Here is a 15,826-nt window from a genome sequence, read left to right as displayed (position 1 = left end):
TTGTTAGGGGCTTGGGAACCTCTGGGGGTGGACCCTCGCCCTCTTCCTTTGCCCCGGCGCTGTCCTATTTGGCTGTACTGGCCACTATTGGTCTGGAAATTGGTGGCAGGGTACTGTTGCTGCTGGTTTTGTTGTTGGCGTTGGCCACGAAAAAAGCGTTTATTGCCATAGCCGCGCCCGTTAGCGGGCTTAGAGATTTGGTCAAGAGTTTTGATAGTTTCGAACTCTTTTTTTAGCCATCTCCAGAGCCTCATCCACCGCTTTCCCGAAGAGGTTTGAGTCTTCAACAGGTTTATTTATTAAAGACGCCTGTGTCTCTGGTTTGAACCCTGAGTTGCGCAGCCATACGTGCCGTTTTAGGACTATTCCCCGAACTAGGGAACGTCCCGCAGTTTCTGCCGCATCCAGAGAGCTCTTTACTATACTCTGGTTGACCTGGGTTCCTTCGCCAATAGTTGAAAGCAGGCGTGTACGTAATGGTTCCGGCGCTTCTTCGGCGTCTTTGCGCAGTTTGGCCCACTGCGCATCCGCATAGCTAGCGAGCAAAGAATTGTAGTTGGCAATTCTTGCCGAAAAGGCGGCCGAGGATGTAATTCTTTTTGCAAGGGCATATAACCGCTTGCCCTCCTTGTCAGGTGGTGCCTCACTGGTGGAAAGTGGTACCCCTGCCCTCTTTCTTGTGTTGGTTACTACCAGGGAATCCGGAATGGAATGTCCCCTGATGTACAGCGGGTCTGAGGGTGAAGGAGTGAAAAGTTTTTCAATTCTAGGATTGACCCCTCTGATTAGTGCGGGTGTGGACAGCGAAGGGATGATTCTTCTCTTCACCGAAGCGAGGAGGGGAATTGTCTGACTGACCGGGGGTTTCTCCTTAATTACCCTTTCTACAAAGTCTAATTCAGGGGAGAGCTCCCCAGTGTCCAGTTCGAAGTGGGCTGCTGCTCTGCGCAACAGGGCATTAAATGTGGGTTGATCGTCAATGGGAGACGTGTTTCTAACAGGTGAAATGTCAGGAGGATTTAGGTTCAGGACATCAGTGTCGGAATATATTGATGGTGATTGCCTGGGGTGAGAAGGTCCTTCCTTCTGGATTTTCTCCGAAGCCTTCTCCTACCAAGTCTGGGCTGTCTTCCAGACCTTCCTCCTGGTTCCGTCCGTCTTCCTCGTCCATAGAATCATCCTCTTCCTCAAAATAATGTTCTACCCCAGTGAGGTCATACACACTATGGAAGTCTGAGGCTGTGTCCTGGTGGGGACTGACTAATCTTGGAATTTTGGCCCTGGGGTCCTCCTGAGGCCCTTCTCTTATTCTCTTTGGAGTGGGAGGGTTTTGGGAATTCATAAACCTCTCCATTCTTTCCATGCAGAGATGGAGCCTTTCCATGGTTTCATGGGGTACCCCTGAGCGGTCTAGCGGGGGAAAATTGGTGTCTTGTAGCTGAAAACGGCTCGACCTCTCCCATAACGTTGAGGAAAGTGTCCCGTCGCCCTCTGAAAAGCCTTCAGGTGTGCTGGGAATCCCTTCGACTGAAGGAGATCGTCCTTGTGTTTTCGGCGTGTCTTTCGACCTTTGCGTAGCGCTCGACGTGTCTTTCGGCGTACGCCTGTGGGCGTCGGCTACCACGATCCTCGCCAAGCTCTCAGCGACTCGTTTGTCAGCGGAGAGCTGTGGTTTCGACGTTATGGGTGTCGAACGCCCTACGGCGGCATGCGCTTTCTGCTGATGTGCTCCGGCCGATGATTTGGGGGCGGCGCCCTTATTTGCCGAAAGCCCAGTCGCTGGTCGCGGCTGCGGTTGCGAGAGGGGCTTCGAACCCGAACGGTCCGAGGAGGCCGCCGGTGAAACCTGCGTCTCCTTGGGCGCTGATGCTCTTTGCCTTTGGCAAAGAAGAGCCATGGGTTGTGTGCTTATGTGTGGTCTTGTATGCGTCAGTGTCGCCGGGGTGTTCATCCCCGTAAGCAGGGCGTGAGCCGAGCCCGTCGGGGCCGGGGACAGACGACGAAGCGCGTGTGCGCTCTCTAGGGGGGTTTTCGACTTCCGTAGCGGAGGTCGTGGTATCACGTTCCTCGTCACTGTCGGAGGTAGCGACGGTGGGTGGAGCGTCGGCCTTCGACATAGCGTAGGCTGCCCACCTTTTGACCCTACGGTCTTTTAGAGTCTTCGGCTTAAGAAGCCGACAAGCCGTGCAACCTTCCTCCTTGTGATAGAGGGGCAAGCAGCGGTTACACCGTGAATGCTTGTCCTTCCAAGTAAACTTGCCCTTGCAAAGCGGGCAAAACCTAAAGGGTGTCCTCTCCATAGCCGAGGCAATAAAACGTGATCACCACCCCAAGGGAAAGGAAGGGGAAAAGGAAAGGCATTCTCAGAAAAGAATTAGAGATGTCCCACGACCCCCACTCTCCCTACTGTATATGGCCTGCAAGGCCAGGCCACGTGTTCGGCAACGCCGAAGGATCTCCTCTGCTCATCCCCTCCGTCGAAGATCTTGCTCGGCGGAGACAGCTTCACAACAGCGTCGAGGGGGGGGAATCGATATGTTCTATATTAATATAGGAAAACGACCAAAGGTCAAGGAGATGAAATCTGCAATGTCTCTCGAGGAGCTCCGCGTAAAGGCGACCAGTAGCTGGGCGGAAAAAAACAATCTGAGGGACCTCGACGCGTGAGGGATTGTGGGTACAACACACGTCACTATAGGGATAGTGTTACAGACACGCCTTGTCGACGTCCCCTTTTCGACTACGAAAAACAAAATGCAATACTCCGCAGTGACCACTGGATGTCGGACCTATGCTCAGCATGTGATTCTAAGCAGATTAACAAACATCAGAAGTCAGATTACTGTACCCTATCGCTGCCTTAAGCTCTCTCAAAGGATACACACCGTCATCTTTCGTACTATCGTCATTTACTTCAGGCGTGGTAGGGGGGAGCAGGAGGCTCAACACCCCCCTCTTTATACTGGTTAAGCATCCAGTCTTCAGGAGGTGGGTCTTCCAGTTCCTCCTGGTACATCTTCCAAAGCTCTCGGCTAGCTAACCTCTTTTCTAGCTTCTTTCCCGTGTATGCTGCGTGCAAGTATGTCGTCATGTGTTACAAAACTGCTTTGAACAGTGATCCCCCTTGTGAACATGGCATGAACATTTGATCTGTCGTGCCCTGAACCCATTCTGCACTATACTGTTCGAGTTTGGATGCATGTTTTGGCAACTGTCTGCACAAGTGTTTAAGTGGAGTAACATCCTCCATCATGACTAGTCACAATCCACAGTCAATACTTACCGTTATTTTACAATTATAAATACTTTTCAGAAAAAGAATACAATACGTGCGTGCACCAATCGTCCAGCTCCAAGCCTCTACGTTTCACTTTACTTCAATCTACCTATTCAAGGAACATCATGTCATCTAAATAAATAAACTTCAAATCTCTGTTTTCACCAAAATCTATTTTCTTCCTTGTTTCTTCAATATTTCACTTCTTTACACATACACATTATACCATACACAGATAGACAAACAGACTGGCTGGCCGGCCCACATATAGCTCTGTCAACGCTCCTCGTCCCTTAATCTCGCCCCTAATAATGACTCCGATTAGAGTATGAATTGTCCTTGTTAACGATCCTTGATCGTTCGTAGCCTAGATACGTCCACTTGGACTCTAGAACAATTCCTTCTAAACGTCTTGGACGTAGGATTCCGGGCTTATCATATAGATCGCTCCACGTCTACATACCTTAAATTATGACGCTTTTCATCGTTAAACTAAACATACCCCAAACCAACCCTCCGTTATTCTTTCCCAGGTATCTAGTTATCACTTTCCCCACTCAGTGCCCATTCATATTTTGCCCTCTCTCTGTCTACTCATCATTCGTGTTTTCGACTTCCGACCCTCGGGATCGTCTGCCTCCACCTCAATCAGCCGCTTCAGCCTTCGGTCTGCTCTGTATCCCGTAGAAACCGGGAAGGGATTTGTGAAGGGGGGACCCGTCCCACCCATCTCTTTAGTGACTTGCACGTTTTTTACTAATGGCCAGCTATCTACAGGGAGCTTCACGTTCCTGCAGCTAAATGGCGGAGGACATTAGATATTTCCGAGACCCTCAAAGCCTACTTGGTCGATGGATCTGAATCATCATCTCTGCTACCACGTGAACCCGTGTGACCGACACACTAGGCTCTTTAAAACGAGGTAGCACTACTTGAGACAGGTGGGGATGCAGAATATACTCAAACATCAATAATCAGACTGACTCAGGAAGTTGGCAAAGTAAGTCTTGTTTAAAATCAATGATCTAAAACAGGGAGTACAATGAACATCAACGAACATCCGCTCGATTGTCTCACTCAGCGAGTTTCATTAAAAAAAGCAGTTTATATGGCAAAAACTACAAAAACCTACTTGGGAAAGAGATTGGCTCAACGGGAACATCTAGGTATACGTTCCATACTTGTCTGGGAAAATTATTGGATCTCTAACATCAGGTGAGGCAACTAAGCCCTCCGCTAGTGCAAGTCACTACATATGTCATCAAATACACAACGTCCTATTAGTTATACAAACTATAGGGCTCTCTATTACCTGTCCCTCTACAATTGGTTCGCACCCTTGTACCCCTCTGTATTATTCCACTCACGCTAGCAGCACACAGACTGGCTTCCAGGTGCTTGTGGGCTGGTCATAAGCATAGCTTCCCACTAATTAGCCTGCCAATTAGCCTGCCATCTATCATCACTCTTGCAGTCTGCCTGTCAATTAGCCCTTTGATCACAGGCCTTGGAAATGTTCCTTGTACCTGAGAATAGAGGGTGTACAGGCATACATGTGTCTCTTGGTTTCGATACAGCTCAACCCAGTATCTATTTTCATCCGACCATGTGACTGCATACCATGTTTCAGAGCTTTTCTGTATTTGAAATGCTATTAAATGATGAACCTCTGACGTCTTTAATGTTCTTGTTCCTCACCTTAAACAGGAGTTTGTTCTTTTCACACGTTCTGTAACTATTGCATGAACATTCAGGCTCACAGTGGCCTTCTTGGTGCTGGGCCAGCCGAGCCCCTCTTGAATTCACCTCCATGATTCAGTTTTGATTTCCAAGGGCGACGCACTGAAAAAGCCTTTTTATTTACTGGGTCCAGCTCTGGTAAAGTGTGTTGTGGAATCATACATACTCCATACATTCCTATGCATATACGTTGGCGCATCGCCGCAATCTAGTCACTACATAGCTAGCCTTTAAGAATACTTCGTCTACTTGCGTTACTGCATCTGTACAATTGTAAAAGGACTTTTTTTCATAGTTTCTGTGGCATGAGCATCTTCATCTTGAGCCCGAAATATTGCTCATCTTTAACACCTCCTCCTTAGATCTTTATAGAAAGTTTGTTCTCTCGTCTCTGCATCTCTTCTAGGTGCATCAGTCCTGCTTCGCATGATGTCACCAATCTTCTCTTTTGCTCAGTTTTCACACTTCTTCCAGGATTTCATTTAGATAGCCATCATATTGTTGCGAGTGCATATATGGCTTTCTCAATGGGTACCTTACTTCCAGGATTCTTTTCGGTATTGGTATTGTCACTGGTGCTGCTCTTGTCCCACATTCTGGCTGCCAACATATAGGCAGCATGGGGGCGGAGCTTTGAGTGGGGGTACTTGGCTCCACCTCTACATAAGGGACTGAAGTAGATTGTGACAGGATGGCAGAGTTTGATTTTGACGGACATTCTGACAGATCATTTGGTATTAGTTTGAGGCAAGGAATCCCCCTCCCCCTTAGGAGATGGGGATAGTGAAGCTTTCTTTTCTTATAAATAAATGTTTATAGCAACCAACATCCCCACCCTTGCGTCAGATTCCTTCTTCGAGGCCCTTACACAGTCAGAAGTGAGAAGCAGAAAGGTAGCCCTCCACAATGCCCTAGGTGAGCTACAAAAGAATCCCACTAGAGAATGCATGGAACCTTAGGGCAGTACCTATTTGCAGAAGACACACTGAAGATGCATTTGGCTGTAAGCCACTGGCAGATAGAGAATCGCAAGTTCAGAGAATCTAGTGACAGGGAGAGGGATAGGCTGGTGAGCTGCAGAGTCGGAAACATGGGGCCAGAAACAATGGGGAAGAGGAGAACATGTAGAGAGTGATTGGGTGATGCGAACATGCTTTGAATGTCATCAGGGTTTAAGGATTTAACTTCAGCGATTTAGCATGGGGCAGGTTTTACCTACTGAGGATTCATACTAGAACTTGGAATAGTTTTAGGAAGTTCTTTACTCTATGAATCTCAAGAGCTGCAGTGATTTAACTAATCTCACCCCATGTCCTGGCAAGGGAAGGATCTGCATTCGGATTCAATAGTGTAGTGTTGTACTGTACATAAGTGATTGAGTAAAGTTTAATTTTAAAGGATTCTGCCTTCAGAAAATAAAAATGCAAGTCAGCAATCCAAATTAAAACAGAAAAGATTACAATTAATCTACACATCATTCAACAGTATTCTGTAAATTCTGCAATTATAGGTACAGTGAATGCATCCATATTTACTAAGTATGTACTGCCGATGTAAGGTGCAGTGGAGATGTGCGACAGTTTTATTTTGCAGCCTGTGTCTGGAGGTGGCTGGACAGAACCTGTGAAAGGGAGAATAGGGCTGGACATGACATTTCACCAATCTGGTACTAAGACGAGGAAGAGGCCTGAGGACTGTTGTGAGGGTCAGGCATGTCCCAATAACTATGGTCAGGCAATGAGAATTAACAACTCATACCTGCAACATATTGAATGGTCGAAGGTGTATAAAAGGAGAGGGAAGCAGCAGAGGAAGAACTGGGCAGGAGAGCATGGCAATCCGAGGTAGAGCAGGCAGAATATGGGCCGGTCGAAAAGAATGCAGCCTGTCGAGAAGCCAGAAAGACGCTGAGGCCAGAGCAGGCCACAAGAGGGTCTGAAGCGGAGCAAAGCCCATTGCTGTGTGTTCCCCTTTGGGAGTGGGGAACACAGATGCTGAAGCTCCCCAGGAGAGAGAGAGGAGCAAGCGAGAAGCCAAGAGCGAGACCAAAGCAGCGGGAGGAGCGGCTGCACACCGGTGAGCGACAGGGAAGGTTCACTCAAGCCATGGAGCGCCACGGACATGGCGTGGGTAACGGCGCATGCCGGTCGAGCTAGTATATATGATCAAGAGGGTCTGGAGACCGAAAAGTAAACTATTGAATACCAAAAAAGTTGGAAAACAAGTAATGAGTTTTGAATGCTAATAAATGGATCCGTAGACCAAATATGAACCATTGAATACCAAAGAAATTGCCAAGTATGTAATACGTTTTAAATGCTGAAAGGAGGAAAAGATATAAGAATATCGCACAAATGAAACAAAGTGATGTGCATTTACAAACGACATACATTTAAAAAGACAGCATTTGCAAACAAAGTGAAAAGAACGAAAGGCAGAACACTATTGGATAGTGTGGAAGCAAGGTGGTAACTAGGAGAAATACCACAAAGGAAAGTGTGTGAGAGTAACATGTTGATAAAGGCAGAAGCCATTAAAGTGAACTAGAAGAATAAGTGCAGAAGGAAACCTGTGTTGTCAAGGAAGTCCTATGAGAAAGAAAAAACTTGTGTAAAGTGCCAAGGGTTATCGGTTGCGTTACCCGTGATGGGTGGGCTGTGTGGTCCGACAACTGCGCCTAGACCTACGAACCCTGCCTTGAAGGAACGCAAAGGAAGTCAAGAGGCTGAGGCTAGTTGTTCAAGTGATAGAAAGAAAAGGCAAACTACACAAGTTGTAGTGACTGTGAATTTGAAGGCTGAAGAGCTGGTTACTTGGGTAAAGAAACCCCAAAACCCTTTTGTTGAACTTGGGGAAGGGAACCCCAAGGTTATTTTGTTGGAACTGTCTTGAACTTGGGGAAGGGAACCAAGAACAAGCCTGGAGGAGCTGGAAGAAACTTCGAACTGTAGTTTGAACACGGTTTCTTTGCTTACCGACATCCCTACAAAATGTGTTTGAACAAATAATTTTCAATGAAATCGGACTTGAAAAAAAAACTCAGCAAAATCATGTAGATCCCCTTGACCAAGAACCTCTGCTGCCCATGCATAGAAGGTGTGTTGGCCTGCGGCACAGTGTTCACTGTGCAAAGAGGCCAAACAGAGTAGGCCCACGCTACCCACCTGCAACAAAAATAGCCAATATAGCGAATGATTACACAATATACTGCACACAGACAGTATTCAGTGTCAGGGATTTGACAAAGTATTTTTCTGCCAGTGTTGAAAAGTAACTCATTATTATATGGATTTTTGTTAATTTATATTTGATTGCTTATAGCACAAAACTAGCTCAAGAGCAGCAGAGTGCTTTACAAGAGGAGGGGGGCAGCATTGGGTTTGGCATTTTATACAGAATTTGTGAAAGGGAGACTGGGGCAGGAAGCATTGGAGATAAGGTGCCATATTGACAAGTTCTTGTGTACAGCAATACAGTTGGTGAAGGAATAGAGGGATTTTTATGCATCCCGCAAGTATTGTTGCATAAGCCACGTTCTTAGTGTATTGCAGAAGTGAAGGATGTTGTAGGAATTACAAGCCTCTACTGGGATGGAGTGCCAGATGGTTCGGACATGGCAGGAGAAGGACTGCTTGCAAGTCTTCTCTTTACAGGCTAGCTTAGACTTCAACCTCTCGGTGGTATTGTTACGTGAGATTCTTGTTTAACCGCCAAGTATGGTCAGGCTTATCAAGGAAGCAACAAAGCACTTTGCTAGTGGTGGGGGGAGGAGAGATAAAAGGCGTGGCAAGCAAGGGAGCAAACAGTGGCAGCCATGCAATTTGGCAGCAAGGGATCTACAAGCAACAGGGGGAGCATATAACCCATCTCAGGTTAAGTTTGGAGTGGAGGGTGTGTTGACCTGGGTATTGGGGAGGATCCATTCCTTGAAGAGGAGTGTCTTCAGCTCCATCATGTGGTTCTACCAATCCATGCACACTGAGAAAACATAAGCTGCAGGGGTTGGTACCAAGACACTGGTCACCTGAAGACCAACACTATGGGAGGAAGACATCAGTAGAGTGAACCGAGCACTTCAAAGCTTCTGGGGTATTTCTTTATTAACTTAAACATTGTTTTTGGGGTGATACTTAACATATGCTACTGAAGGGAAAAGAACCACGAGGAGTGCTCTGAACAGATGTTAGTGTAACATCCTCTAAAATACAGGTAAAACCATCACACTAGGAGAGAGAGACGCATTAGGTAGTTCTATATAACACATGAGGAACACTGTTTAAACTCAAGTTGGGCTTCGACCTTAAATCCACTACCCTATATGGGATAAAATATTACTTTATGGGGCACAGCATTATCTCAAGGGAGATAACTTTCAGTCTGTATTATGGACAACTCCATTCAGTAATTCTTCATACAAAGAACTTCCACCTTCACGCGCCAAACTCTGGACACTGCTTAGCTGTTATGCTTTGCCCCTTCACATTGTGGTGTACCACTTACTCTATATGGAAACTTGAGCTTCCGCAGCTCAGACTCCAGTTTAGCTTTATACTGATCATTGGTTTTCACGTAGCTTACTCCAAGATTTTCAACCGACTTCAGAACTGTAACAAAGAGAAAAAAAGAGGATTAGTTTGGACAACCATAAAAAGAGGCGCAGGCACAGATGTAGAGTTTAAACATTGAATGTTCTTACTTGAATGAGTCAGCCTGAGGCGATTGAAACTGAAGGTAAAGAAATAACACTGATAATAGTGAGGAGCAACGATTGCAAAATTAGCCACCAACATAATTATTTTACATTTCAGAGATCAACTGTGGACTCAGAAATTATGAAATTTCTGAGGATTGCTGGACGCAAAGGAGGGGGTGGCTATAGAATGGCAAACATGTGATGCTGGAAATTAATTGGAGGGACAGAGCCTCCCTGTCCTTGTCCTGTAGTACTTTATGTTGTTTTCCTAAAGACCTGGGAAGCCCCGACTCTTTCCCTTCCCCTGACTGGCTGTTGGGTGGATGTTCCATATATGGTATTTTGGGGGTAGTGCAGGCCAGACTGGATGGAGCCTTTCCAATGACTATTTTGTAGGTACACCCATGGGGTGGGACCTGAGTGAATGGAGTGTGTGACCAATATACATTTCATGTTATGGGTTTCTGGTGTGTGACACAATGACTCAGACAGCCTTGCCCGAAACTGGTATGAATGGGGTGTGGAGTGTTGAATGGCTGGGTGCTTGTCCCAATCCACATTCCTTGTTGTGAGTGTCTGGATAGAGAAGAATGGTCTGAATGCACTGTAAACCTGATTGGCTGCCTGCCTGCTGAATGCCCTTCTGAATGATTGACTGCCTGAGCCTGGCTCAGCAGTGTGAATGAAAGACAGAACCGTATATCTGGGGACCTCTCACTTACTGGAATTGTTCAGAAGCTGAAGTCGAAACTTGATGCTTAACCTAGAAGCACAGCTGGAAGAAGGCGGCTTTGCTGCTGCTTTCGTTCGATGCAATCCGAAAAACTGTTGTGTCTCCAAGTACTGATCCAAGAGAGGACCTGCTAGGAGACCTCTTCCCGAGCTACGAGGGACCAGCGTGCATCAGCTTACCTTCACCAAGGCTCCCTGGAAGTCAGTCCCGAAAGGCTGCCGACCAGAGACTGGGACCGCCGAAGAATCATTGAAGTAAGCGCGCCAGGACGTCGACGACCATCACCCTCGACCGAGGTTCGGAGGAACGCTGTAACTTAGTCGACCAGAGCTGCAACGCTCCATTGCCTAAGACAATTTGAAATCAAGGACTCCCTTGCTCATTACCATCGACCGCTTTGTCCCGCCGGAGAAAGTCCAGGTCGCTGACAAACCGAGGAGAATCCGCCAGTGGGTTTCCTGCCACCCGAAGTCCACATAAACGCTGACGAATATCCAAAAGCCAGCCGTGGTCGAGTCACAATCGCCGACGCCAAACGCTAACGACCCGACGCCCTTGCTGGGCCTACGTTCTTCATCGATCTGCTTTGCGGCAACAAACTCATCATCGAGGTGTACCGCACGCCTCATCTTCATAGGACGTCCACGATCGAACGTCGAGCACCGCAAGGCCGAAGCTGCTGCCTCGACGACATTGTTCACCTTTCCCTCAAGGAATCTCGATTTGTGGTTCCTGCCTTAAAGGGAGTTCACTCAAGAAGGATCCGTCAACGACCCATCAAAGAACTCTGCTAAACCAGGTACATTGGTGTAGTAGAAAATTTTTAGAAGGAAATAAGACTGCTAAACATTATATGGAGTGGGTGTCAGTATATCTTATATACAGGTTGCCCAGGTTGGTGGGGGTGGGAGGGGGTTTGAGTCCTCATACAGAACTGTGTCTGGTGGTAGGGACAAAGTATTCTGCCAATTGTTTAACCCATCTTGCTTTCCTCCCATATCTGGTGTTGGTTCACATTGCTATTAGACTTGTATGTCATTTAAACTGTCAGCAGTTTGGGCATTTTAAAGGAGTCAAGAGTCAACTGTGGTACCACATAGATATTGTAGATATTTACCATGTTGGTATTGCCTGAGCACAAAGTGTGTTATTGTGTGTGTATATATTCTGAGCCTTGGGGACGGGACTGTACTTAAGAACCAGCCTGCATCACCTCCTGAGAGCTAAGCCTTGATTGCTTGTCCATTGCTACCAACAATAGAGAATCTTGGCTGGGGTGCTCTGTGCTTCTACTCTACCATATAGAGAGCAGGAGTACAGACTCCCCCCCTCCAGTCTTTACAAAATGTAATATGTATATAACATTTAACTTTTGGTAAACGAGGGTTAGAAAACGTCTTCTCATTTCAAAATACCACTTGTGCCAGCACCGCCTCTGACAGGAATGTATGTGGTAGTGCTGCTGGCAGGATCTGCAAACAGTTAACACTGGCACATACGCATCTGCGGTGGCCTGTGAGCCTTTAAGCACCTCAAAGGATGAGAATCATAAAAGGAATGAAAATTACAAAAAGGAGGGCTATGGAAAACAAGCAGAAGACAAAACTATGTGGTTTCCGTGACAGCTCAAATGGAGGCAAGAAAGTAATTAATGTCAGAAAAGGTTAACATGACCCCGAGATGGCAGTGCAGTAGAAGATGGGCATCAAAGTGAAGCAACATTTCAGGTTTAAGTCGGAGTTCTAAGGAGTTGCTCCTCCACTCTCTCCATGGTATCCCCTTAGAATAGTCCCTCAACTGCAACAAGCTCCCGGTCATACCCTTCTAACAATGACAGCCGTTGACAGGGATGTGGCTGAGGGGGGGGTAGGAGCTTCAAATATGGACGGTCACTCAGTAAGTTACCACACTTTCTGGGTCTCAAGTGACATCTGTCAAAACTCTGGTAGATGGAACGTGCAGGCAGTTCCATCTCTGGCTATTACATGGCAGTGCTTGAATGACACCAATGGTGTACTTTCTGGCACCAATGTTGGACTTCTTCCACCGATCAGTGCAGCAACTAGCCCTGCGTGCGACAGTGAAGTCTAGTTTGTTCATGCAAATCATCAGGAACAATTATACATGCCCACTGGACTCAGACTACCTCCAGTACTAAATAGGACAGAACCACCAAGTACATGAAAAATACATCAACCTGTGAGTCTTCCACTTAGTCTAAAACCAGCTGACAATGGATACAACAACATGGCCACGAGGCAGAGTGAGCAGCCACATGAAAGGAGTAGTCCTACACATGCTGGAGGCCCAGCGAGAGCTGGGGAGCCATATAAACGCTGGGACGCAACCAAGACCGTAGAGAAAAGCAGAGGTTAGACATGTATCCAGCCGGCAGTAGCGGATATGACAGCTGGGCCACAATCAGATGAGCAGAGACATGGGCACCGCAGTGAGGTACCAAAGATGAACAATGGGAAACAAAACGAAAGACACAGGATGCAGAGCCACCAGGCAGGTCCCTGCGTGAGAGGTATACAAGAGCTGTCAAAAGAAGAGAAGGAAGGAGAATGGCGAGTACACACACACAAGGGAAAAAGTTTGTGGATGCCAGAGGCAAGAAGTGGGGCAGCAAGGAAACCGTCAAGTCGATGTAGACGAGGAGTCCCGGCCAAAGCAGGGGTGGCAACTTCAGTGACAAGCAGCTGCAGCAGTCTGGTGGGGAGGGGAGTCATGCGATTCAACAGAAAACCGCTGCTGGCATGAATTCAAAAAGGAAATTATTCCTTCAGTTCGTTCATATGCAAAAAAGAATATTGGTCCTACTCAGCAAAAATAGAAAAAATATTTATGGTTATTCACTAACATAGTGGACTTCTAGATTCACGTTACCGTAGTAGCTTGCTGAGCTATTGTTTAGATCCAGGGCAATCGTCAATTAAATCCATGTATTGTGTGATTATGATGAAGAACATGGAAAACGTGACCATTGTAAAAGAACAGCAAAGGAAGGGAGAGGGAAGGCAACTTCACAATATGTCATTAATACTACCACACAGTTGTTAATATAAGCAATACAATTGTATAACACAATTAGAACAAGTTTACACATAAATGCATCGCAGGACAACTCATTGATAAAATCGAGCACAAAATAGAAAAAGGAGAAATGTGGGATTACTCCCAATTGAAGTTAATTAATTCATGAAACATGATTTAAGATGGAACACAAGTGGAAAGAATATTTCAGAGATTACGACCAATATATAGACAGACCTAGTTATGTTTCAGCATAGTAATCATTTGCACACCTTTACCAGAACCAGGAGGGCACATAAGGCATATACTATTTAAAACAGAAACAAGTTTTTATTTTGAATGTATTGTTATTCTGTTTGATATTTTGTTAACCGAGTTGCCACATTTTCCTTTTAAGACAAGGCTATACTTGGAATGTGGTGAGGGCGGGGAGATGGGTCAATGATCTGCAGAGGAAAAGCGGACACCTTCTCAGCTCCAGTCACCTGTTAAATATGCTGGACAATTTGAGAGATTGAATTGGTGACACTTCTCTGCTTCCTGTAGGCAAATCTAAATGTAGGTGACAAAGAATTGATTATTTAGGGGAGACCCACATTTTTATCTGGAGAGCACATGTTCAATCTTATTGCGTGAAAGGCAGTTTTGATAGGGCAACTTACCTCAGGGATTAGAGGTTTTAATGGAGTGATTCTTTGGAAGAACGTACTTTTAATTATTGAAGTGGAGGGACAAATATATGAAAGACTGATTCTGGATACATTATTTGTAAGAGTGAAGGGCTATATAAAGTAATTTTAGGAGGCTGAATAGATGGTAAAGCGTAATATATGTACACATTGTGACGACAACTACATACCAGTCGTGAAAAGGCTTGTTTACATTTTTGGGCACATTTAAAAATATGTGGTCCTTAATCGGTGACATATTCTAGATATAGTAAGAAGAGTGTCAATGATAAATAATTATAATTAGAGGCTCATTTACTTTGGTAAATCCCAATCGATTCACAGGCCTTTGTAGGAAGGATGGAGGGGGGGCAGCATTGTTTGCGTAAGAATGGGATGCGCTCTGAGGCAATGCATAGGTGAGAGAGTCAGGTGTTTTCACCTAATTCTTTGCAGAACCCCAACCATTTGCAGATTGGGGCCCCCTCCAATACGCAAAATAAAATCAGAATAATGGAACAAGGTGATGGGCAAGTTAGCATGGAAGAGAGGAATTTCATCACCATCTCAACATTACCGGAGGGTTGATCAGCAATCTCTTTCGAGGAAAGAGAATGCAAGGCCAGTCACCTGAAGGAATTCAACAACTTCAAAGCGAACAAGCCTTAAGATGGAGGTCAGTCACACGCTGTAAAGACTGGAGTGGGGTATCTGTACTCCTGCTTTCTATATGGCAGAGTCGAAGCACAGAGCACCCCAGCCAAAATTTCTTTTTTTGGTAAAACGTGGATGAGCAATCAAGGATCTCAGGAGGTGATGCAGGCTGATTCTTAAGTACAGTGTAGTCCCCAGGCACCCACAAAGGAATGTCCACACACTATGTTAGTGAAAACATTCTTTATATGAATACGGTTCAAAGTTGTATACACAATCACAATAACACACTTTGTGCTCAGGCAATACTATAATGGCTAATATATATAGGTCTACCTGGTACCACTCTTAACTATCGATTGCATCAACTGCTAACAGTTCAATTGGCATACGAATCAGATCATAAGGTGAATCAACGATAGTCCCAGAAAGAGTTCAACCTGAGGAATGGCAGAACACAGACTCCGGTTAACTAGAGACAGTTCTGTGCGAGGATCCCCCATACCTGGGCAACCTGTAAATAAAGTGTATTGAAAAGCCCAGTCCAGATATGCTTAATATAGTCTTGATTCCTTCTAAAGGTTCTACGACCCCCAATATACCTGGTTTCGTAGCGTTCTACGATGAGTCGTCGACAGGCCCTTCTTGAGTGAACTCTCTTTAAGGCAGGAGCCACGGGTCGTCGAGATTCCAAGTGAAGAAAAAGTGAACGCTGTTGTCGGGGAAGCAGCTTCGATCCTCGTGGTGCTTGTTGATGAAAGCTTGTAAACGTCCTGTGAAGATCAGGCGTGCGGTATACCTGGACGACGATAGTTTGTTGCCGCAAAGAGTCAATGAAGAGCTTTTGGCCCAGCAAGGTCATCGGAGATCGGGACGCGACCACGGCTGGCTCTTGGCACTTCGTTGGCGTCTTTGAGGTCCTCGGGTGGCAGGAAACCCACCAGCAGATTCTCCTTGGTCGTCGACGACCTTGACTTTCTCCAGCCAGACAAAATGGTAGACGCTGAGGAGCTCTCCAGTCATTT

The 15,826-nt window shown here is 46.1% G+C and overlaps 1 protein-coding gene across 5 annotated transcripts in view; it reads right to left on the bottom strand.

Moving 5' to 3' along the window:
- Nucleotides 1-15,826, bottom strand: part of PRIM2 (DNA primase subunit 2) — a 1,404,979-nt gene that overhangs the window by 1,216,864 nt on the left and 172,289 nt on the right. For all 5 annotated transcript variants that reach the window (XM_069606178.1, XM_069606180.1, XM_069606181.1 and 2 more), the window contains one exon: nt 9,518-9,621. In XM_069606178.1, coding sequence (XP_069462279.1) covers nt 9,518-9,621 — 104 coding nt within the window. The remainder of the gene's footprint in view (nt 1-9,517; nt 9,622-15,826) is intronic.

Source organism: Ambystoma mexicanum, chromosome 4p, assembly GCF_040938575.1.
Source record: "Ambystoma mexicanum isolate Mex_15411 chromosome 4p, UKY_AmexF1_1, whole genome shotgun sequence".
Classification (NCBI taxonomy): Eukaryota; Metazoa; Chordata; class Amphibia; order Caudata; family Ambystomatidae; genus Ambystoma; species Ambystoma mexicanum.
Note: the sequence above shows the minus strand (reverse complement) of the source record. Positions and strands in the feature narration are given on the sequence as shown.